Below are 23,246 nucleotides of genomic sequence, written 5' to 3'. Positions count from 1 at the left end.
ATCAGCAAAACGTGTGACGTGTAATGCTTTCTTAGCATTTGGTTCGTGGCACACTTGACATACAAATACAGTTAAGTGAACATCAATTCGCAAAACTCTTCATCTGTATGCCATCTTTATTATTCCCCTAAATGTTTTCTGCTTTAATCGATACCCTAAACAAAAAATAATGACTCGACTTATTACAGCAATGTTGATTTGACTGGATGGAGAAGACAGTGTTACTTTCTAATCTGAGCATTTCAAGGCAAAAACTGAAAAACAATAGAAACTATCAGGATAAACGCTGATTTCAGGGAATAAATGTAGTCTAGGAAAGAAGCTCCTCGTCTGTAAACAGCACAGCAACTGCTTTTGTATTCACAATAAATGATTCAGTAAAATTCCTCATTCTTAATAGGTTCAAAAACAGTCAACAAACGATGTGTTTTACAGTGTAATTGCTGGGTTTACTGTCAGTCTTGAAAAGAGGTTACATATGTTTTTTTTTTTTGTTATTTCAAATTAGTAATTTGCCATTTGGGCAGCAGTATGTTGGAGATTACAGAAGGTTAAGAGACGGTCATTATTACTCTAGGATAGACTGTAGATGGCCATAACAATCGTCGGTCATGCAACAATTTAGGACACAAGTTTGACTCGCGTGATGAATAGCTCTGCCGCTGCGTTTTCAAACTCCTTTGCGTCCATGTTGCCACCGGGCCCCCGTGTCTGTGCTCCGGCCATGGCCTGAGCTAACCTGTGGGGAGAGATCTTGGCACTGGCCTCCAGGTAGCGAATAGCCTTCACATTAGCCTCCAGGGAGGAATTAGTTGTAGTGTTTGCGTTGACACAGAAGTTTGCGTCACAGCCCCGGGAAGTCTCGAGGGCCTCCTTTAAGGTCCCCAGCACGGCCAGGCACAGCGCCCGCGAGGCAGGCCCTTCGTCCGGGCAGCACACCTCAGCGTAGAGCCTCTGAGCCTGCCGGATGTAGTCTGAGAAAACGGCACACGTGAGTACGCCGTGATGGAAGACATCATAAGGGACGGTCTCGTGGTCCTGGCAATGGAGGCGTCGGAGGAGTGGAGCAGAGGTGGAGGCTGGGACTCCACCCTCGCTGCACAGGCACTGCAGAGTCTGCGTGTAAAGGCCTCCTCTCACTCCTCCTCCTCCTCCTCCTTCTCCTCCTGTGGGGCTGCCAGCGCAGGAGCCATCGGGGCCTTCAGGAAACTCGGCCGCACGTCTTCGAGGCCCAGTGAGGTTTAGGAGGTCGTAGGCCACACGGACGTTGTTGCTGAAGGCAGATCTGGGGGGGGGGGGAATGTAATACAGGAAAGTCAATCATTAAAATAAACCATTCTTTGTAGAGTTTTAGAAGACTATGTGTTCACAACTGTTTACAGATCAGAGTCCACAAAACAACCGGGAATGTCAAGCAAAATTATAAATAGCTTGGTGATTTATGGAGGTCATTTGGCTATTTGATTCCCGTTAAAAGGCTCTGCAGCCAAGTGTTTTAGCTGCAGCCTACTATTTGGAAATCCAATTAAATTGGAGGAATCCTGTTTCGTTTGGGACCTCTGAAAATTGCACAGACCTCTGGGAGTGGTGCGCCAGCCGCAGGTGCCACAGCGCCCGGTTGAGATGCTGCTGCTCCTGCGCGCCGGCGCTCATCAGGCCGCTGTTCATCTGCTCCTCATCGCCGCATCCAGCTGCGCCGGTGTCCGACACGGAGGCGAGGTTGCAGAAGTGGTCGGCCAGGAAGCCGATGGGATCGTCCGATCTGGCTTCGACCAGTTTGAGGATGGCCCCGCGCAGCAGGTCTCCCACCCCGGCTTGCGACAGAAAGTCCCTGTCGCTGTCCGATTTAGGAGCTTTGCCCGCGGGCATCCCGGTAGGAGTAGCCCCGGACCGGCGCTTCTCCTTGTCCGCCATTGCTTGTTTACGTCCCGTGTCGCAGCAACGGCAGCGGAAGTGATGAAAAAAAACAAAAAAAAAACGGTCAGGAGACAGGAAATGATCAATTCCTCAGGAACGTCGCAAAATAGGTGGCGAAAGTAATTAATACCTCAAGTAGATGTTGTTGTTTTGGACCGTTTTTCATCATGCATACATGTTGGGTAGGCGACGGGGTTCTCCCAGAATACCCCGAGTTCACGTGTTCGTGTTTTTAGTTGTCTGCCCTAAACACCGCAGATGTTATGTGGCAAACTGTATTAATGTTAGTGGTTTTCACAATAATTCTACTATTATGTTGTGACAAAAAAAACAACAACCACGTGGGCGTGATTGTAAGAATCCTCTTGTGCGCGCACTGCAGTGATTGTTGACTATTAAACATTCATCCAGCTACCGGTTATACTCGTTTTAGGGTCACGTGAGGCTCGGAGCCAATCACAGTTCACTTTGTGAGTAGATGAGATTCATACCTTAGACTGACAGTAAGGTAATCGTTGACAGATGGAGGTAAATACACTGGTTGAGTGACACATTTAATTATTAGGTTGACACAGGGCTTGTTAATAAGGTACACTTACTGCTCTCACGCTTTCTCTTCCTTATTATCTAAAATCACAACATTTGTTATCAGCTCTATGCCGACGTCATTCAAATAATACCTTCTCTGTGTATCTGGACCTGCCACTCATTAGTTTGCCTGATGTCTAAAGCTTAATATGTTCTATGCTTCCACGAAAGTAAAATAGATCCTGCCAATCAAACCCTCTGGCCTTTCAGCTGCTTGACCTCATTGTGTCTTGTCCCCGTGGCAACCCACCAGTCATGTCCATGTCAAAAATCTGTGATTTTTTTTGGACTCTTCTTTTAACACTGGATCTGGACTGTTGTAATTCTTTGTATGCTGGAATCGGCAAAAATCTTTTATCACGCCTGCAGTCGGTGCAGAACTCTGAAGTGAGACTTTCAACTGGCCTGAACACATTTCCCTGATCTTAAAATCCCTTCATTGGCTACCAGTGCAGTACAGAATTAATTTGAAAATTTTAATCCATCCATCCATCCATCCATTATCTATACCTGCTTTACCCGGGCCGATCGGTTCTTCTCTGTTGCTGCCGCTAAGATCTGGAACAACCTTCCTAATATTTGATATTCTGTCTCTCACTGTAAAAAAATAAACCTACCATTACAATTATAGACGGTTGATTTCCTTGTCAGTGGGAAAACCTACAAAATCGGCAAGGGATCAAATAATTATTTCCTTCACTGTCTGTGTATATAAATAGCCCAAAACCTTTAAATGGCTACCAAAATCACAGTATTAAATACTGTACTTATCAGGTACGTTCCCACAGCTGCAAGATCAATGTCACATTTTCCTGTAAAACATATGGACCCATTTCAAAGAAAGACAGTATGCTGTATAATTGTACATTTAATATTTGAATAACACATGTAAAACTACTTGGAAAAAAATAAAAGTACAAAAAAAATATGAATACATAGTCGATGGAGCCTTAGATGACATTGATGGGATCTGTAGGTTAGGTGTCCGTCAAAGCTCAGTGAATATATTCATCAACCATCAGCGGGGAGTCCTCGGTTCAATTCCCAGTCACCCGTTACTTAATGTCCCTCCCCTGCTCTCTGTCACCGTACACCCTGAATATGTCCCCCCCCCCCCCAAAAAAAAAAAGCTCACTAAATACAGATGAGATCTTTTGCTAAGTTCACTTCCTAAGGTCGTGTAAGAGAAGCTCATGTTTCTGTAACGAGTAAAGAGTTCCTACGGTTTTAAATGACTCTTTCCTAAACGTCTACTTGACAGTAGCGCTGACAGCGTGATCAATGACGGCTTTTCTACTTTTCAAATGAGGTTCTATGTTTGCAGTTGTTTTATGTTTTAGTTCTGTTTTGGGCTGTAGTGTTTTGCTGGCAATCATAATGCACGTGCTGTATCATCCACACGTGTATTTACGCTCTTTGTTAGGGATATATGTTTCCCATTGGTGAGAGCGACTTTTTTCAGAGCACCCACGTCCCGGTTGATGTCGGCCGTGTGCGGCGGCAGGAACTTTCTCTGCAGCTTGTGCTCCAGCAGCATGTTGTTCTGAGGAGGAAGACCAAGGCACGCTCTGAAAAAGACAAGCAGGGAGGCTGTTGTAGCTCAATCAAAGTGAAGACGCATGCAGGTTTTTCTGTTGAATGAACAAAGCAACCTCTGGGGATGTTTTATGTAAAGGAATCCAAGTCTTTTAACTGATCCACACCTCATGATGTTTTCTATGCAGGCCCTCTGGCGGAAGAAGGCGTTGATGACCGGAGTCCCTGCTGGGACCAGAGGAGCCTTGCAGAGGAAGGCGAGCACTGCTAAGACACTGTGGAAGGACTGGAAGTCGTCGTCCTCCCCTTGCGGCTTGATCATCACACGCTGACAAAGCTCTGTCAGAATCACCAGGTCCAGAATGATCGGGCTGGCTAGCAGAGAGTCCTGTTAAAGAGACGAAGTCAGTATAATGGTGTGACCTTTGGCACAACATTGTCCCGAGCACGTGCAGGAATAGCTTTCTTTGAAGTATTTAAAAAAAATAACACAAGGAATCGTCCAAGTCTGAATTTGATTTTAATTGAATGATAGCTACGCTGTCGCACTTATGAGAGATTATGTTGAATTGTTTCAAGAGCTTAATTTCTAATGGATTAATACACTAATTGTAAAAAGTTACTTTAATCGTCGTGTTTAGCCAGCAGTTTGCAAGTTTGGACTCTTACGCCGAAAACTGTTCTCATTATGGTAGTTCAACTGTTTACAGAAACATATTAAGTGAACTCTGACCTCACAGGTGTTGTGCATTGCGATTGTATTAATCCCTCCCATCATTATTTCAGAAGTGTACTCGTCCATGGCTCGCTTGCTGTCGCCCACACAAGGGACGTACTTAATCACCACCTGAAATAAACCAGAGACAGTTCATGAGTTGGTTTTCTGTAAACATCCACATGCAGCTGAGTGTGCGTCGGTGTTTGTGTCTCTCACTAACACAATGGTCTGGTTTCTCTCCAGGCTTGTACAGTATGGGGTTGGACCGGACCATATCATCCACCACGTTACTCTTGGAGACCTCTTTGGAGTGGAACTGCTGCGGCGCCGACAGGTTCTTCCCGTCGTTGTTGCCGAGGTGATTGTAGCTGACGATGGAGGTCGGCTGTAAAAGGCAGAGAGACCGACATTATAATCCCTTTGTTAAGAAGATCAAATGGTACGGTTAATTAGAAGTTTTGCTGAATTTCAATCAGCAGGAAGCATAATCAAGTAATTTATGGTCTCAAATATAAAATATTCTATAGTAGTGGTTTCAAACCTTTTCGCCTAATGACCTGTCAGATAACTTTAAACACACTTCAGTTCTGTTTCACGTGTTCCTTTGATGAATTTTGAACCAATTGTTACTTAAAACTGTTAAATATACAGAAGAGGAATCTGTTACAATATCTTCGACAAGACAAAGCGACACTGGTTTGTTCAGGCTCGATGGCTTGTTTTAGTGGGTCTCCTCAGGTTTTGGAGTGGCAGGAGGTGAATGTTTGAACAATTTATCCAGCACTCTGCTGCGTTTGAGCACTCTGCTTCAATTTCTCTGCTCACCTACTGACACAGTTTTTACACACTCGAGAGGAGCACATGGTGTTTGTATGTTATGACGGACTCAGGTAGGTGATAGGCTCGTTCTCTGCAATTGGCCTGTAGTAGCTAATAGTTAACTAATTAAACCTTTGAACCCAAAGCAAATGTCCTTTGTGCAGTATAACTCAGATAGCATAATAGAAGTATCACTTTTCCTGATAGAGGCGTTCGGTGCACATGATTAGTTAAAGGACAGTCAGGATTTTAAAAATCTGTTGATCATTTATATTTTCAAAGTGTCTGGTTATGATAAATGGTGTAATTTTGATGTTATTTTTTATTTTTTTTTTATTTTTTTTTAAAGAAAACATACCTTTAAAACCTGCCGGTGGGTTGTGGGATTCGAAGGGTTAATGGGACAATTAACATACGAAAGCTCAGCCTGTCGATAATCAGTAATACTATTTGTGTTTATTTTCCACTTTCATCATCCTCACCTTGATGCCCGAGCTGACCAGAAAGTCCACCAGCACCGACTTGATCTTTGTTTGTCCAGACTTAAAGTCGTCACCGCTGATGAACACGCCTCTCTGCACGGCCAGCTCCACCGCCCCCGGGACAAAGGTGTTCTGTGGGGAGCCGTTGATGTAGGCGCAGCCCTCCAGTATACTGGCCACGGCAAACAGGGTAGAGGGAGAAACTTCTGCTCCAGCCTGATGGAGGTAGGAAAAACAAAGAAATAATGACTGTGACTGAGTGTGTCATCACTGAGGGGAAAAAAAAGCTTCACTCATAAGGCTACATTTCCCCAGAGACTTCTTCTCAGTCTCAAAACTCCATTGTTGATTGCATGCCTATCTTAAATTGAGCTATTTGCTGAGGATCATAAGTCTGTGAAATGGACTATTATCATTGCTGACAGCAGTACAAGCATGCTCAAGACAGGAGATAAAATAAAAACTTACCCACGAGGGACAAATTATAATTTTCTTCCCCTGATCTGATAGAAAAGGAATTGCTGACTGTTTCATACTCATGAAGCCTTTTCATTTACAAATCCATAGTGTGTGTTAGACGAGCTAATCTTTTCATCCTCTAAGCTTTATTAATCGCTAAATGTAATGGAGGATTACTGTTTGGTCTTCAGTATTCGGAGGAAATTAAAATTAAATGGGTGAATCCCAATGACTACCGGCCACCAACACAATTTAGCTTCAAGGACAATTAAAGCCCTTGCCTCACTTCCATTATTGAGATTTCTATTGAAACCAACCTCTTGCTGTTTTTTTTCTCACCTGAATTGCTGCCAGCAGGTTCTCGGCAGTGTCATTGACCCCTGGTATGATGTCACAGAAGCGCTCAGTATTGGCCGTCCACAAAACAATGACTTTGTCCACACCACTGGACTGATGGAAGTCCCTTATGTCAGCTCTGATCTGCTCCACCTGGAATATCATTTATATATTTTTTTTAAGTCACATTACAACAGAAACAAAAAAGATACAATTTTATTAATGTAAGGAGAGTAGAGGCTTTTTATAACCTGCTCTGCCATGGTCCCAATGAGGACGTTGTCTGCCCGACTCGCTTGGTTTGCAGCAATGAATTCTGGGATATAGATGGACGGTCTGGGTTTCAGGCCGCTCATGTGTGGCCGCAGCTGCTCCTGTACTGACCAGTCAAACACCTGAGCTCGCTCCATTGCACTGCCCAGATCCATTGAGGAGATATCCCACCCTAAAAACACAAAAAAAACAATTAAATAAAGAAAAGAAAAGTGCTTCTTCAAATATCTCATATTTTCCAGAACTAAAAGGGCAGAGGCTGGCATATCCGAGTCATTACCTTCATCTTCTCATCGACTATAGCAGCTCTATAAATAGGTTGGCTGTTAAAGCTCTTCCCTTATGAAGCAACGGACTCCACTGCTTTGGAGAACACCATAAGAGGGAGTTTTAAAAACTGTCCTGGGATCAGATTTCGCTGCTTTCTGTTCACACTCCTGCACCTCATTTGCACTCTCACACAGACACATTTACACACAGTTTCTGTCTCAGAGTTTAAACCTTGAGCTGACCGTCTGGAAACGTTCGTACCGTCAAAGACTATATCATTAGGGTGCACCATTGGCAGGAGGTCACGGAAGGGCACGTTGAATTCGCCCTCGAGACCTGATCCCAAGCAAACAGTAGATGCCTGCAGGAGAGAGCCGTGGTAGTTTGCTTTCTGAAGAATAAGGAAAAGAAGGGAGAGACAAGCACTGTGATTTTTCAGGTTTTGCAGTCTGCTACGAATATGTGAACCAGATGAAACTGGCCAAAATGGAAATCACAGACTCTGGCTCATAGAGGTAACAGTGTATGCCCATATAAGTGGAAATCCCCAAGACTCGAGTCAGTTAAGTCCTGAACACCCCACTGAACATGTCAGCATAACCAGCCTATAATGCGTCTCTACCGCTGTATCCGAGGCCGTACAGTCAGTTATATTTATAAAATAGGACAAGAAGCTTCTGTATTAGCTCGCTGGTAGTAAACCTTCTGGATTTTACATCCTATGATAGTCTGGTTATAAAGGGTTTAGTCACCATCTGGTGCTTTTTTTCCCCCCTACAAATTGCACTTTTTTTAGAAAAGAAAATCCTTAACATGCTGTAGCTGCCTAACTACGGAATGCTTTATAGAAGTGGTGGCCATTTTCAAAGAACACCATTAAATGTTTTCTTTTTCTGGCCTATAGGCAGTATGTAAATCCAGAAATCAGTTTGTCGAGCCTTGAAAGTTGCTTTGAGATGGTGTAATGCGCACACTGAACATCATACCTGCCTATATTTGCGTCAAAGTTCAATTTTTTTTTATGTGGACTCCTCCTTTCAAATCACAAACTTTCACTCTATATGGAGGACGTTTTTCCACACTGGGAGCTGGCTTCCCATCCATGTGTGTGTGTGTGTGTGTGTGTGTGTGTGTGTGTGTGTGTGTGTGTGTGCAGGTACATCCGAGTCCCTCCGCTCACCTGTTCACCACTCTTGGTCTTCCAGGTGAGACCCAGGTTGTTGGCCAGCACCGCTGCAGTGACCGTGGTCCCATTGTTGCCTCCCCAGCCCACCAGCATCACGCCCAGACGGGGCACCTTCCGCTCGGTGCGAAATGTCATCTCGGTGGTGCAGGGTGTCACCTGTATCCCGTACAAGTGCAAGGTGAGTGGCAGACTGAACACGTGCATGGAGTGAACCCCCCCCCCCCCCCAAAAAAAAATAAATAAAAAAAACAGACTTACCGTGACTTTGTTCCCATCTCTGTGGACTGATGTGGTCTGGTAGGAATACTGAGCCACGATGTGTGTGTCTGTGTACTTCACGTTAGGGCTGTTGATGTGAATGTTTAAAGGCATGGCTGCGGAGCCTGCAAGAAAGCCGGAGAGAAACGCATCATTTACTCAACTCGGAATGTGGAAAGTGCACAATGGGTAATGATGCATTTCCTTAGCGCGTCACGTTTAAGTCAAGCTATCGGCATGCCATGTTGCAAAATTACGAAACGAGTTATTTCATAGTCTTTCACGGCCACCTCAAACTGATCAAAAGTTAAAACATCTCTCAGCACTCCCCGACGCGCATGATGTTCTTTTCTGGCCGTTGACTATGAAGACACTTGACTTCATGAATGAATGACGCACGGCAACATTGGGCAAATATTTGAAACCCGGAAATTCCCTCACCTTTTTTCCCCCTCACTTCAGGTGTAAAGATCTATCTTTCAGTAACTTCGCTAATACGAGGACGGTCCCGTTGATGTCTGGCTCACAGTTCTTCGCCTGAATAACTGGAAATTTCCCGTCGTTTTCGTCTAAGAAAGAGCCTGGTAGCGCTTCAGCTCGTCGGTCCACACAGCGATAAGTATCCTCCCTGGCGCGACGGAGTCAGCTCGACGAGCCAATCAGATTGCTTCATCTTTGTTCCGGACCCCTCGCGAGGATGGAGAAATATTTGTAGAAGTCTCATTGCTTCCAGTTTAGAATCACGTAGTGGCTGAAAGGTCCCTTTTCAACTCAATAAAATAAAGAATGGGATTGTTTTTTTGTTTTTTTTACTATCCTAATTCATAACTATGCAGCCATCAATTATTTCAGTCTAATAAATGTGGCTGATCATTTAGAGCGTTTGCGCATTTCATTTCTCTGCCCATATATATATATGTATATATACATATATACATATACAGTGGGTACGGAAAGTATTCAGACCCCTTTAAATTTTTCACTCTTTGTTTCATTGCAGCCATTTGCTAAAATCAAAAAAGTTCATTTTATTTCTCATTAATGTACACTCAGCACCCCATCTTGACAGAAAAAAACAGAAATGTAGAAATTTGTGCAAATTTATTAAAAAAGAAAAACTGAAATATCACATGGTTATACGTATTCAGACCCTTTGCTCAGTATTGAGTAGAAGCACCCTTTTGAGCTAGTACAGCCATGAGTCTTCTTGGGAATGATGCAACAAGCTTTTCACACCTGGATTTGGGGATCCTCTGCCATTCTTCCTTGCAGATCCTCTCCAGTTCCGTCAGGTTGGATGGTGAACGTTGGTGGACAGCCATTTTCAGGTCTCTCCAGAGATGCTCAATTGGGTTTAGGTCAGGGCTCTGGCTGGGCCAGTCAAGAATGGTCACAGAGTTGTTCCGAAGCCACTCCTTTGTTATTTTAGCTGTGTGCTTAGGGTCATTGTCTTGTTGGAAGGTGAACCTTCGGCCCAGTCTGAGGTCCAGAGCACTCTGGAAGAGGTTTTCTTCCAGGATATCTCTGTACTTGGCCGCATTCATCTTTCCTTCAATTGCAACCAGTCGTCCTGTCCCTGCAGCTGAAAAACACCCCCATAGCATGATGCTGCCACCATGTTTCACTGTTGGGATTGTATTGGGCAGGTGATGAGCAGTGCCTGGTTTTCTCCACACATACCGCTTAGAATTAATGCCAAAAAGTTCAATCTTGGTCTCATCAGACCAGAGAATCTTATTTCTCATAGTCTGGGAGTCCTTCATGTGTTTTTTGGCAAACTCTATGCGGGCTTTCATATGTCTTGCACTGAGGAGAGGCTTCCGTCGGGCCGCTCTGCCATAAAGCCCCGACTGGTGGAGGGCTGCAGTGATCGTTGACTTTGTGGAACTTTCTCCCATCTCCCTACTGCATCTCTGGAGCTCAGCCACAGTGATCTTTGGGTTCTTCTTTACCTCTCTCACCAAGGCTCTTATCCCAAGATTGCTCAGTTTGGCTGGACGGCCAGGTCTAGGAAGAGTTCTGGTCGTCCCAAACTTCTTCCATTTAAGGATTATGGAGGCCACTGTGCTCTTAGGAACCTTGAGTGCTGCAAAAATTATTTTGTAACCTTGGCCAGATCTGTGCCTTGCCACAATTCTGTCTCTGAGCTCCTTGGACAGTTCCTTCGACCTCATGATTCTCATTTGCTCTGACATGCACTGTGAGCTGTAAGGCTTTATATAGACAGGTGTGTGCCTTTCCTAATCAAGTCCAATCAGTTTAATTAAACACAACTGGACTCCAATGAAGGAGTAGAACCATCTCAAGGAGGATCAGAAGAAATGGACAGCATGCGAGTTAAATATGAGTGTCACAGCAAAGGGTCTGAATACTTATGACCATGTGATATTTCAGTTTTTCTTTTTTAATAAATTTGCACAAATTTCTACATTTCAGTTTTTTTCTGTCAAGATGGGGTGCTGAGTGTACATTAATGAGAAATAAAATGAACTTTTTTGATTTTAGCAAATGGCTGCAATGAAACAAAGAGTGAAAAATGTAAAGGGGTCTGAATACTTTCCGTACCCACTGTATATATAAAAAGACTTTATCCTCAAACATAGTCGTCTGTAAATGAGGAACTACAATTCATATGTAAAGTAACTACAGTGGTCTCTGTACTCCACAAAGATGTTGTTGACTCTGTAAGTGTTAGCACTGTAGTGTAATCATCTCTACACATATTCTCAACAAATTTAGGATTCATGGTACTCAGTCTAAACATAGTGATAAGGCAATCAATGTCCATCCTCTGACCTCTGTCCAAATGAGCTTGTGTTAATAAAGGTCAGCCTAAACACAGGCTAAATGCAAAAAAAAAACAAAACAAAAAAAAACAATAAGAAGCATATTTCATGTGTATGAATACAAGAATATGATTTTTTTTTTTTTTTTACACCTAGATTGAACCTTTATCTACGTTTACAGTTTAATTAGTGATTGCAAATATCTATTGTACTCTATAGGTGGCATCGCTGCTCAATACAATTACGTTGCAAGATGAGCTTTTCGCTCAGACTACATTCCTTTATTTTACTTGATGAAAAAAATAAATAATTCATACTTTAATTAATTGAATTCAGTCCAAAAACCCAAATGTATTCAAGATAGCATTGGATAAAATAAAATAAAATAAATCCTCACATTTGTAAAGTTGACACTACAGAATGTTTAGCATATGTGCTTGGAAAACAAACTCAGCCAGCAAGTCTGTATCTGATTAATTTCCTCTGCTTAACTAGTTGTTTCAGCTGTAATCATTTATTGAAAAAAAAGAAGTTTATTCAGCTTTTTCCTTTTGATTTTTATGAAATGCCACAATATTCTCCCCCGCATTAATTTTTTTTCAGTCATTTCGTATACCTACATATATGAACTCCGGTGTGTTGTTTTCATCAATTGAAGAAAAATACTTCCCTAAAGTAAATTTAAAATAAATAAATAAATAAAATAAAAAAAAAAAAAATGCTACAACCGAGATCTAACTATTCTAGATGACGTCACAGTCGCTCTTGTCTCTCCGTCCTCTGATTGGACGGCGCGTGTTTACGTAGCAACGGTCCCGGAAGGTGTCGCTCGGGCCAGTCCTGAAAAACTTCCGCCTTAAGTTATAAAGAAAACACAGCAGCTAAAAGGCGATCGACGGCGTAACCGGCCCCCCCAGTTAAGAAGTCAGACCGAAGGTAGATACAAGTACACGTTTGACACGCGCACGCCGACTTTTACGCGTCTCTCCTCGAGCAGCTTGTCGACGTGTTTTCTGGCTCACGAACGCGAATCTACAGTTTTACCGGAGCTAGCGCGTAAAGCTGCGCTGTTTACACTGCTAGCAGGTTTGCTACCATCGATTTGCTCCGGCCACAGGCCGCGAGTAAGATCATCTTTGCAGCTAGAAGGCGATAAATATGTCACTTTACCCAGCCAGCTGGCCCTTCTGACAGTGGGTTTTGATAGCTTTTTTTTTTTCCCCTCCCCGTAGATAAAACAGTAAACCCCATTTAACCTCACATACGCTACTTAGTTAGCCGAGTCCAGTTAGCCGAGTAGCACTTACCTTGGGGCTGCCTGCACCCAGTCAGCTGGTTAATTAGTTTTTTTTTTAGTTTTTTTTTTAGCCTGCCAATTAGGCCAGGCTGAACTCAGAAATAGTAACGTATTAAATCTACTTTACGTCTTCGAAAAAAAGATCTGAAGTTTCGAAACGTAAGGTTAGCCGAATGCCCCCAAATGCTTCCCATTTAAGTCAGCTGAGATCTGATCTGCACCACCAAACAAGTCTGTCAGTCACGTCTTCTCGTCCTTTTAAATAAACTACGTATAAAATATAATCAATATATCCAAAAACAGTCAGGACGTAGGTGTGGCAGGGCCTGGTTTATAATAAGTCAAGTCAGATTTATTTACACAGGGTTGACCAAAGGCCTGCCGCATAGTCAAACAATCGGATAGACTTGAACATAACAGGAAATAAGCAATAAAAAAAAAAAACACAATCAAATGATTTAAAAAAAAAAAATACAAGATTAAGCCAACGCAAAGACGTAATAGCAGTAAATGGTCATTTGAATTGGGGTCTAATCTGGAAAACATGAGGACATGAGGAATAGGGGCGCAACAGGTCGGGCAGATAGGTCGGGGTTGCTCCATTTAAGTGCTTAAAGACAAACAATACAATTTTGAAATGAATCCTACGCCGAACATATAGCTAATGTGAGAACGCGAGGATAGGTGAAGTGTGCTCCTGCTTACCTGCACCAGTCAGGAGCCCCGCTGCAAATGGGATGTTCGTGTCTGCCCAATAGAAGGAATTATAATGGTCCAAATCTTATATAAATTCACGAGTGACCACCCGAAGGCTGAAAGAAGCTGTCTTTGACCACAGATTTGTTCTGCAGGTCAAAGAGGAATCAAAAATAGCACCCAAGTTATTTACATGAAGAAAGTTTTTCTTGTTTCCATGATGTTGAAATTGTCACATATTTAAGTTGATGTTTGTTCATTGAAGTGTTGCCGTCATCGGCCACGTTACATAGGGGCTGCACCACTCCCTCCAGGTTAAACATCCAAAATGATCTTTTCCTGTCGGATAAGTCTTATTTATGCAGTGTCGCTCGGTGTATTATATGCATACATGTTACCTGTTTCAGGTATTATAAATAGTATTATACTAATTTAGATAGTCTGTGATCTAAATAATATAGACTTGCAGATCCACATTTTTCTCAGTGCCTAAAATCTGAGTGTCTGCCAAAGTATGTTACTAACTTTAAAATGTGTTTGCTAACTGCTTGGAACTCACTGGAATCTTTTTTTTTTTTTTAAGAATGATAACATGAGGCAAGAAGCGATGTGCCACCAGTCAGCACCCACTTATGAACAAAATCCACTTTATCAAGGCGGGATCAGTGCCGACGCTGATATATAGTGGATCAGATCAGTGCATCCGCACTAACAATCAACTTTAAGATACTCTCATTAGAGTATACTGTACAACCTGCAGTCTACCAGAACACAGCCAAACCTTTCTTGATCATTCCCCCTTTATTTTCTTTCTCAAATGTGCTCCAGGCTCTCGCCACTCTGGAGATCGAGTGGTTTCCCGGGCGAGTGTGAGTGAGTGCGAGCGGGTGAGTGCATGTGTGAGTGCGTGTGAACTGCAGTTTTCCTCCTCACCGTTTCAACAAGAGCTGCTCCTCCCTGGAGGATGACAATGGAGGAGATGAAGAATGAAGCGGAGACTAACTCCATGGTATCCATGACGCTGTACGCCGTGATGTACCCGGTTTTCAATGAGGTAAAAAGTACTGACGTTGTCGTAAAATGCTCCCGTGTTACTTCACAGAAAAACGGAAACTGAAGGTGGGTGTTTATAGCAAGAGGCTGTAAGACGGAGAGAAAACTAAACTAAATGCACTGCGAGACAGATTCCCGCTGCACTTTAATGTAACGATCTACATGACAGATTATTCATATTGCAATTGAGTGTGAGAAGGTGCTTCACAGTTTTCATCATCTTACTTTCCAAGTAAATTGTGGAGGCCAGCTGAACCTGTTCTGACAACATTATGAAGTCTAACATGACACGCAGCTGCATTTTAAGACACTGCAATGTCTAGCCAGATGCTAGGTGACACAGCGATGGCCTCAACGTGTCCAGATTTGGTAATGACGTGTGCTCTTCCTTTTTTCTATTTTTTTTTTTATCATCTTTTTTTTTTTAAACCCCATCAGCTGGAGAGGATCAACCTATCAGCAGCCCAGACACTCAGAGCAGCCTTCATAAAGGTAGGACTGCGCATTAATCAGATGTCTTGAAACATAAAATCACCATATCACCACCCTGTGACCCTCACAACTTCCTGTAATCTTTGGATAAAATCTAGACTGCGTTCCAGTTTTCCGACACACTGCAGCAGCATTTACATTTTATCTGATGCTCTCAGTTCTTTCCTGTTGGATACTGTGGCAGGCAGGGTGTATTCTCTTTGGCTGTGACTGCGGTTAAAATATTAACCTCCTGTTTCGAGAAATGAGAACAAAGGCGCTCCAAATGTTGCCTGATTTCCCTTCCTGGAAAAAAAACGAAAAACGGGAGGAAAAATGCAAATTGAATACATCATTATTTTTTTTAAATAACGTTTAGCTGAGAAATCCTGTTGCATAACACTACACCTCTTTGTTAATGGCTAGCATGTATAGTGATATTGATTTATCTGCGATATATCCATCGGGATCTATAGTATATAGATACAGTATAAAGACTAAATGTTTTGGGTCCAAAAGGTGTAACCTATCTTCTTCTTTTTTTTTTTTTTTTTTTTTTTTTTTAAGAGGCAAGCAGGGCTAATGCAAAGCAAAGTCTCTTTTCTGTTCTGCTGCGATATATAAAAAGTTTTGATTAGTTTTCCAATGCTACCTTGGTTATGAGTTATATTTTACTTTTTTGTGCAGTTCGTTAAACTCGAGCGCCTCAGATTCCGTAATTGATATTCAAATGAATTACCTCAGCTCAGCAGGTATTAATAGAACATCAAAGGTGCTGATATTCACAATAGCGACACCCGACTATAATCATCAGATGAGACTTTGTTAAAGTCCAACTACTTCCCTGATTGTACTGGAATAATAAAAGCACAGTGGCCATAAATTGACTCTAGACAGTTACAGATGAGCAGTTGTGTTCACAGTGTGTGCAGATTAAATATTAATGAAGGAGAAGCAGCTCTGTCGTTGTACAAACCAGAGGGAGAGGTGATCACCTTACAGCTGTTTTACTCTGACATTTGGGGGTCTTTTGTCCACTTGTCTCTCTGATTAGTCTCTCTTGCTGCCTCCTGCCTGGTGTAATTCAAGGTTGAATTATTCAGGAGGAGAGCTTTTGTGCATTCATCTGAACTGCTCACAGCGGACATCTGACATTCAATAAAGTTCTAGCTTTGTTCTCTGCAGCTCAATCTAAGCTTCCTCTTTCTTTTATTGAAGAAGACAAACTGGGCTATAGTTATTTTTACTCATACAAGTTGCTTTTTTTCCCTCTCCCTCACAACGCATGCATAATTCTCCTCTTTTATCAGGCTGAAAGGGAGAACCCTGGCCTGACTCAGGACATCATAATGAAGATCTTGGAGAAAAAGAACGTCCAAATCAACTTCACTGAATCCCTACTGCGCATGGCAGCCGATGACGTGGAAGGTGAGTGTGTAAGACAAAAGTGGTACGGAGATATTGTGGTAGGAACGGTCCTTTGTGACCTCACCTGCTTTGTATTCTGTCCGTTTCATGCATCCGAATTGCTGAGTCTCTCTGGGAATGTGCTAAACACCTTTGTCCTGTAGAGTTCATGATTGACCGGCCTGAGCAGGAGTTCCAGGACCTAAATGAGAAGGCCAGAGCTCTGAAACACATCCTCAGCAAAATCCCTGATGAGATCAATGACAGAGTACGCTTCCTACAAACTATCAAGTGAGTGCAAGCAACACGTGCACACACACACACACACACACACACACTTCATGCTGTTTTTTTGTTGTTTTTTTTCCCTGTTTTCAGGATAAAAACAGCAATTTATGCATGACAAACAAATGATGATCTGTCCCATAGAGTGCAGTAACATCAATCTTTCAAGTGTTTTACAGCAGGGGCGTCAGTTCTTAACTATAGTGCAGTCTGTTAATTAACCTAAATCCTGTTTATGAGGTCAAAGTTTTGCGGTGTGCATGGTTTCATTTCCGCTGCACGTTCTTTTTCTTCTCACTTTCTCTCCAGCAGAAGTCACATACTGTGCCTCCTTTGTTCGCCATTCAAACAGACATTTGATCAATATTACGATTACAGGTTTCTTTATTAACATGTCGACTGGTTAAACTTAATGTTTACAGGTTAAACAGATATTTTTTTGCATATAGACAGTATGTCTTAATGCATACTGCAATTTCACTTGTGTGTGTTAGTTTATGTTTGTAATGTGGCATGTCAAATTCATGTCCCAATGTCCACAAAAAAAGGGGAAAAAAAATTAGATTTTATTTTGTTTTGTTTAATTATGCCACTAATGCACTTGACGCAAACACACATAACAATATAGATTTGATATTGTTATGTGTGTTTGCGTCAAGTGCATTAGTGGCATAATTCTATATTATAATATATATATATTATATATACATATAAGATTCTATATTATAGGATGTATATTATACAGTTTCCTTATTTGTTTTTACTTTGATTTGGATATGGCGGCAAACCAGATAAAGGTTGATTGGATGTGGTAAAGCAGTGGAAAATGTAAAAAAGTAACAAAAGGCATAGAAAGGCAGAAATACTTAACCTTCACTGGAAGGTTTAACAGTTTAAATTCAGTCTAATAGGCCTCAAAGCAACACAACTTTTCTTGTATCTTCTCACTATAGCTTTATGAGTTGATCAATTTGATTGATGTCACCCTTTCTTGAATTCAATTTATTCATTTATACATCGTCACGTGGCCTCCCTTCAGGCACCACCTTCAACAAACAAGACATACTGTACAAAGTTTCAAGAAATATTGCATGCATTAGTGATAAATATCTCTAGCTGTGAAATCTTTTCATGGTTAAATATATATAATATTTTCAAAATATTAAGCATTTCTTTTTACATATTTGTAACATTTGAGTGAATGGGGAGATTCTTCAACTCCTCTAAAACTTTCTGTCATTGTCGCAACAGCAACCAGATATCATCTCGGTCAGATTCCTCATGCTTCCTGTTTCCCCATGTTTCTTTGTCTAACTGATTATTTGTCTAACGTGAGACAAGCCGTCCTCTCCTGAGTCGCAGCTCCGCCTCACCCGCTCCTTATCACAAGTGACAAAACTGCACTCAGTGTACTCATCAGCCTTTTCTGCTGAAATGATCTGATCCTTCAACAACTCTGTGCACCAGGTGGTAGTTTTAGTCTTTCTGTACCTTGCATAACGTGTTTTTTTTGTTGTCATCAGCTCCTGTGCCTCGCCCCATTTGCGTCTTTTGTTCTAAAAAGACAATCTATACAATTTGCAATGTCACAATAACACATGATGTTGTTAATTAGCTCGCAGCAAATAGTATCAAATCCAGCAATCTCTATATGTCACGAACAAAAATCTCTCTTTTTTTTTATCAAGGCTTTTTTTCACTCTTCACTCCAGAAGAAAAACACTATGTTTTGTATCAGTGTATCTTAAAATATTGCTGTTGCTCAGCCGTTCATCCTTCCACTATGTACAACGGTCGCAAAAAAGCATACCTCTTTAGCAGAAACTGAAAAAGAGCAGAAGAACAGGTAACAGGCTGGTGCTTGTTTTTCATTTTGATTAGAAATCTTGTTACTGAAGGAAACATTAACTAGGACATCCTCACCGTCCACTACACACACACACACACACACACACACACACACACACACACACACACTCTCTCTTCATGCTTTTTTTTTTTTTTTTTTTTTTCAAACACCAGTTCATACTGTTTTCAGGACAAAAACAGCAATTTATGCAAACTATGATTCTATAGAGTGTAGTAACATCAATCTTTTCTGGTTTAGTTTCCGCTGCACGTTCTTTTTCTTCTCACTTCCTCTCCAGCAGAAGTCACATACTGTGACTACTTTGTTCTCCATTTAAACAGACATTTGACCAATATTACGATTACAGGTTTCTGTATTAACATTCATGTTGACAGGTTAAACTTAATGTTTACAGGTTAAACAGATATTTGTGTGCATATACACAGTATGTAAGAATTTTTGTTTATAAGAAAGTTGTCTGGAGCTGATCAAATGACTCATGGTTGTGCACACTGGTTGGTATTGTAACTTTTAACTTGTGTCTGCTCTAACTGGCAATAGCAGCCGGACGTTAAAGGGGCAGCAGGAAATGGAGCAGTGTCAGGTCAAGGGACACCCAGTATATTTTGCATTAAAAACCCAGTCATTATTGGTAGGTGTAATGTAAATAACTACACTGCCCTTTTTACAATGGTTAATTCAGTGTTATTTGAATTAAACAAATGAGATGACAATGCATATTTTTATATGAACTTCCCAAGGAGACATTCATAGTGTTGCATCAATTCATATGCAATAAAATTGTCTCATTTAGGAAAGAAAGATACAGCTGAACACATGAATGTGAAGTGTGTGTCAGTGTTGGATTTGTGAATTTGGAAAATCACAAACACCCATATCCAATGTGTTATAGTTTTTTCCATCTACATTCCTTTAAGACTCCCCCTACACTGCCTGTGATTTGCTCTGACCCTGACAGTCTTACCATACTTCTTCATGCCTAAACCTGTCCAACCTAACCAACGAAGGCAACAAGTAATAGCAAATCAGAGTAGAGTAGGAGTGTGTCTTAAAGGAATATTGGTGGGGGAAAAAAGGCTATCCGATATTGGAACGATCTCGGGGAGAGGGTTTGGACAGAGCTTGAATCTTGTTTTATATTGACTGTTAACACCAATTTTGTGTTTTGAAAAACTGATCTTGCCTTTTGTTCACAGAGACATAGCCAGCGCCATAAAAGAGCTCCTGGACACAGTCAACAACGTCATTAAGAAATATCAGTACCAGAATCGCAGAGTGAGTAACGGGCACACTGGTGTAATGCTGTCACATTTTATCTTTGTTTCTAATTGATGTCTCCGTGTCATATTTCCTACTCGCCAAGGCCCTGGAGCACCAGAAAAAGGAGTTTGTGAAATACTCCAAAAGTTTCAGTGACACCCTCAAAACATACTTCAAAGACGGAAAGTAAGTGTAAAACTGTAACACCACATACTGTGCTTCAGCTCATCATTGCACTGTTCATTAAAGATAAGTTGTGGCAAAAGGCTGGGAGAGCTCTATGTAAATGTGGGAGAGAGAGAGAAAAATATCTCCCTTTGACTCCATTGCATTGAGATGATGCCAAGTTAGTGCTGAAAATACATACCAAGTATTGATTTTGAGTTTGGTACCAAACTTTGATACTTTTACGGCACCAATTATATTTCTTTGATACTATGTTGTACCAAAAACATGCAAAAAATGTCTGTCAAGATCTTTCAGAAGGTCTTTTGCAGTCAAACAGGGTTTTTATTTACCTTTCCAGCAGTTCTACAAGCAGTCATCTCACAAACGTTTCTTGGTCTTCCAGTCTTTAACTCGACGTCTACTATTCCTGTTAACTGCAATGTCCTATTTGCAGAATGAACTAAGGAAACGGCTGTCTGAAAATACTTTGCTATCTTACTTTACTATTCACAAAAAAATGAAATTTTGCCCAAACTTTTGCATGCCACTGTAGTATCATCCTGCTTTGTCCCAAGATCCAGTAACATTTCTAGAAAAGGGCACAAATGCAGGAATGTTTGTATTGACTCAGCTGGTCAGTTGTCTACAAAGCCTTTGGTTTGTCTTCGAATGTCTTGGCCAGCCAGAACAAGCTGGGGCCCGTTTCCATTCTCTTTTCCTCACTAATTGTTTATTCTCTGTTGAAACAGTCCGTCTTCTCAAGTTGTATTTTTCTTTGTTCCCAGGGCAATAAACGTCTTCATCAGTGCAAACCGGCTCATCCACCAAACCAACCTCATACTGCAGACCTTCAAAACCGTGGCCTAGCCCTCCGAGACCACAGAGTCCCCCGTCCCCACCCCCTCTCCCCCCCCCCACCCGTCCTGTGGGGGAGCAGAGCAACTGCTAGAACGGCAGAAGCTTGAAGAGCGCCTCACCCATATATGTAAATTAGAGTTGATTTTTAGGGTTGGGGTCGATGTCATTGGAGTCGAGATTCTAGATTCCACTTCAAGAGACTGAAAAGTGCCATTTGTTTTTTTCAATGAGGATTTTCCAGTCTTGAAATGGAACTGAATGGGCCCAAAGTCTTGGTTAATTGATTTTATTTGGACAGTTTTAATTTATAACCCTGGTCTTGTTGGGAGGTGGTGAGGCGAGGTGTTTATTAAAGACTAATTGCCATTTTTCTAATATATTCATGTTGATCATTTTACTTTTAGCTTTTCAGTCGCGACTACACATCTGAGACCACATTCAGTAGGGGTGAGTCTCAGTCGTCTGTACTGGTTTTCTCTTCTCGCCTCCTATTTGTGTCATTTTGCCATGGTCTGTATGCGCAGCGTTGACAAAAAGCACCTGGCTGCAGGTGAAACAGTTGCGAGATGAAGCAGTGGGACATTTGAGAGGCAGACTCAAGATTTCGTTTCTCTTTATTATCAGAAGACAGAAAGCCAAATGACTTCCAGCACAGTGTGCGCCTTACCAAGTCCTGTAACATTCCCTCCTCTCAGAGTGTAATGAAGTGGAGCCAGTCCCTGCTGTTAGGGGATGTAGAGAGACATGAAAGTTCTGTATTTAACTGATATCTGGTTGCAAATGTTCAATAAATAGTTTCCAAATGATGATGCTTTTTTAAATGTGTCCGAGTCCACTATGTGTGGGGTTATTGTCTTTGGATGAGAGTTCAAAGTTGGTCAGGCCTTATTTTGGTCAATAACAACATAAGGGAAATATTTTCTCATTTACAGTGACCACCAACTGATGATTTTATTTAAAAAAATGCTTCAGTGATTTATCACTGCGCCTCTAAAACGCTGTCCCACAGACGGGTTCGAAAGAATGCATCAGAAATGGTATGTTTTATTCTACAAATTCTTCATTGTCCTCACAACATGCTGTGTATCTTAAACAATATAACTTAACCACCAACCGTTTGGAGATTTGTGTGTTATGCAAAGGGCTGCTAAAGTAACCTTGAGTTTTAAGCAGGGATGAGGAGCGGGCTATGGAGGTCTGGCATCCTCACTTTTATTCTTGCAGTAAAATTTGCAGTAAATGTCTTGTCAAGGCAAACCCAAAGTGAAATGAAAGGTGTTCATAAACCATTTGTAGTGGAAGCATGAGTTTGGTATCTTTTGAAAGGAAACACTAAAGTTGTGTCCCCATCAGTCAGAGTCACTATGGGTGCTACTGGCACACAAGTTTGAACACACTTAAGTAGAAGATTTTATATTCTCGCCTGAATTTGTTTTGCAAAAAAAGTGCCTGTAAATGACTGAGGCTGTGAGGTATTAGCTGGACATCACAACGAGGCCACAGCATAAAATCTTACCTAGTCCAGATTCAAAGTTTATAACAATAATACAGAAAATAATGTTTTACACGGTTTTTTTTTAGGGTATATCCAGGAGTCTCCAAAAGAAAATTCCATTTGGAGGGATTTGGAGACCTAACAAGTAGTATGGTGAAAAATGTCATTTATATAAAAAAGACTAGACAGGAATTAAGAGGTCCTATTGGCTCAGTGAGGTGTCAATCAAACGGTGTCGACCATCTCATGTTAGTGTGAGATTCAGAGCTAGCTTTGTACCAGGATATCTCGCATGTTTACCAGACAATGTGTGGAGATTTATGAATGCTCGCATTGCGTAATTCCAAACGACGTGACCACAGATCTTTTTGTACTAAATACTTTGCTGGATTGGATTTACTGGAACTTTGCTGACTTAAACAGAGGGTTTCTATGGACTTTTCCTGGTCAGTGTGCGAGTCTGAGGCTGTCTTGGTGAGTTACATCAATACTATAATTGTTTGTTTGTTTAGTTGTGGTCTGACAAAGCTGTTTACTGTACCTGCTGTAGTTATTGGATCTTTGGATACGAGAGTCTTAGCTTTGCATAGACATCTTGCATGAATTTATACGTTAACTTTTAACTTGTGACGGAACGTGGGTGCCTTTAAAACTCCGACAGCCCGCCCGCGGTATATGAAAGATAATATACTTTTTTTTTTTTTTAAATACTTTTTGACTCCTTTAAAGGTATTACATGAGAGAAAAGAATTGTGGCT

The 23,246-nt window shown here is 41.5% G+C and overlaps 3 protein-coding genes across 4 annotated transcripts; 1 reads left to right on the top strand and 2 right to left on the bottom strand.

The window, feature by feature from the left end:
- Window positions 1-98: 98 nt before the first annotated feature.
- On the bottom strand, window positions 99-1,925 carry tpgs1 (tubulin polyglutamylase complex subunit 1). The gene is made up of 2 exons (XM_069152614.1): window positions 1,577-1,925; window positions 99-1,285 (listed from the first exon to the last, which is right to left on the bottom strand). Exons 1-2 carry the CDS (start codon window positions 1,912-1,914, stop codon window positions 622-624), a joined length of 1,002 nt encoding a protein of 333 aa, XP_069008715.1. The 5' UTR covers window positions 1,915-1,925; the 3' UTR covers window positions 99-621.
- A 1,430-nt stretch (window positions 1,926-3,355) lies between these two features.
- LOC138200131 (inositol-3-phosphate synthase 1-A-like) lies at window positions 3,356-9,524 on the bottom strand. Its single transcript, XM_069152609.1, has 11 exons — window positions 9,284-9,524; window positions 8,843-8,967; window positions 8,579-8,740; window positions 7,660-7,789; window positions 7,107-7,300; window positions 6,859-7,008; window positions 6,061-6,276; window positions 4,980-5,144; window positions 4,775-4,888; window positions 4,209-4,429; window positions 3,356-4,073 (listed from the first exon to the last, which is right to left on the bottom strand). The coding sequence occupies exons 2-11, from the start codon at window positions 8,954-8,956 to the stop codon at window positions 3,878-3,880; spliced, it is 1,662 nt and encodes a 553-aa protein (XP_069008710.1). The 5' UTR covers window positions 8,957-8,967; window positions 9,284-9,524; the 3' UTR covers window positions 3,356-3,877.
- On the top strand, window positions 8,678-21,814 carry LOC138200137 (programmed cell death protein 10). 2 transcript variants are annotated; one of them, XM_069152617.1, is made up of 8 exons: window positions 8,678-8,762; window positions 14,450-14,675; window positions 15,113-15,166; window positions 16,456-16,573; window positions 16,717-16,843; window positions 19,904-19,982; window positions 20,071-20,153; window positions 20,921-21,814. In XM_069152617.1, exons 2-8 carry the CDS (start codon window positions 14,586-14,588, stop codon window positions 21,000-21,002), a joined length of 633 nt encoding a protein of 210 aa, XP_069008718.1. In that variant the 5' UTR covers window positions 8,678-8,762; window positions 14,450-14,585; the 3' UTR covers window positions 21,003-21,814. The 2 variants fall into 2 exon arrangements, with proteins under 2 accessions (XP_069008718.1, XP_069008717.1); XM_069152616.1 differs by lacking the exon at window positions 8,678-8,762 and adding an exon at window positions 12,410-12,564.
- Window positions 21,815-23,246: the final 1,432 nt, after the last annotated feature.

Source organism: Embiotoca jacksoni, unplaced genomic scaffold (assembly GCF_022577435.1).
Source record: "Embiotoca jacksoni isolate LCO1_2020_lvr unplaced genomic scaffold, fEmbJac1.0.p SCAF_18, whole genome shotgun sequence".
NCBI lineage: Eukaryota > Metazoa > Chordata > Actinopteri > Embiotocidae > Embiotoca > Embiotoca jacksoni.
This window is presented reverse-complemented; position numbering and strand designations above follow the sequence as displayed.

What these genes read in the sequence shown, in the direction of transcription:
- tpgs1 (XM_069152614.1), bottom strand. Translation starts at nt 1,914, where the DNA reads ATGGCGGACAAGGAGAAGCGCCGGTCCGGGGCTACTCCTACCGGGATG. An exon ending in CTGGCGCACCACTCCCAGAG is followed by an intron (nt 1,286 to 1,576) that starts GTCTGTGCAATT and finishes CCCCCCCCCCAG; the next exon opens with ATCTGCCTTCAGCAACAACG.
- LOC138200131 (XM_069152609.1), bottom strand. Translation starts at nt 8,956, where the DNA reads ATGCCTTTAAACATTCACATCAACAGCCCTAACGTGAAGTACACAGAC. An exon ending in TAATGATATAGTCTTTGACG is followed by an intron (nt 7,301 to 7,659) that starts GTACGAACGTTT and finishes TTGTGTTTTTAG; the next exon opens with GGTGGGATATCTCCTCAATG. An exon ending in ACCTGCTGGCAGCAATTCAG is followed by an intron (nt 6,277 to 6,858) that starts GTGAGAAAAAAA and finishes TACCTCCATCAG; the next exon opens with GCTGGAGCAGAAGTTTCTCC.
- LOC138200137 (XM_069152617.1), top strand. Translation starts at nt 14,586, where the DNA reads ATGACAATGGAGGAGATGAAGAATGAAGCGGAGACTAACTCCATGGTA. An exon ending in TGTACCCGGTTTTCAATGAG is followed by an intron (nt 14,676 to 15,112) that starts GTAAAAAGTACT and finishes AAACCCCATCAG; the next exon opens with CTGGAGAGGATCAACCTATC. An exon ending in ACATACTTCAAAGACGGAAA is followed by an intron (nt 20,154 to 20,920) that starts GTAAGTGTAAAA and finishes CTTTGTTCCCAG; the next exon opens with GGCAATAAACGTCTTCATCA.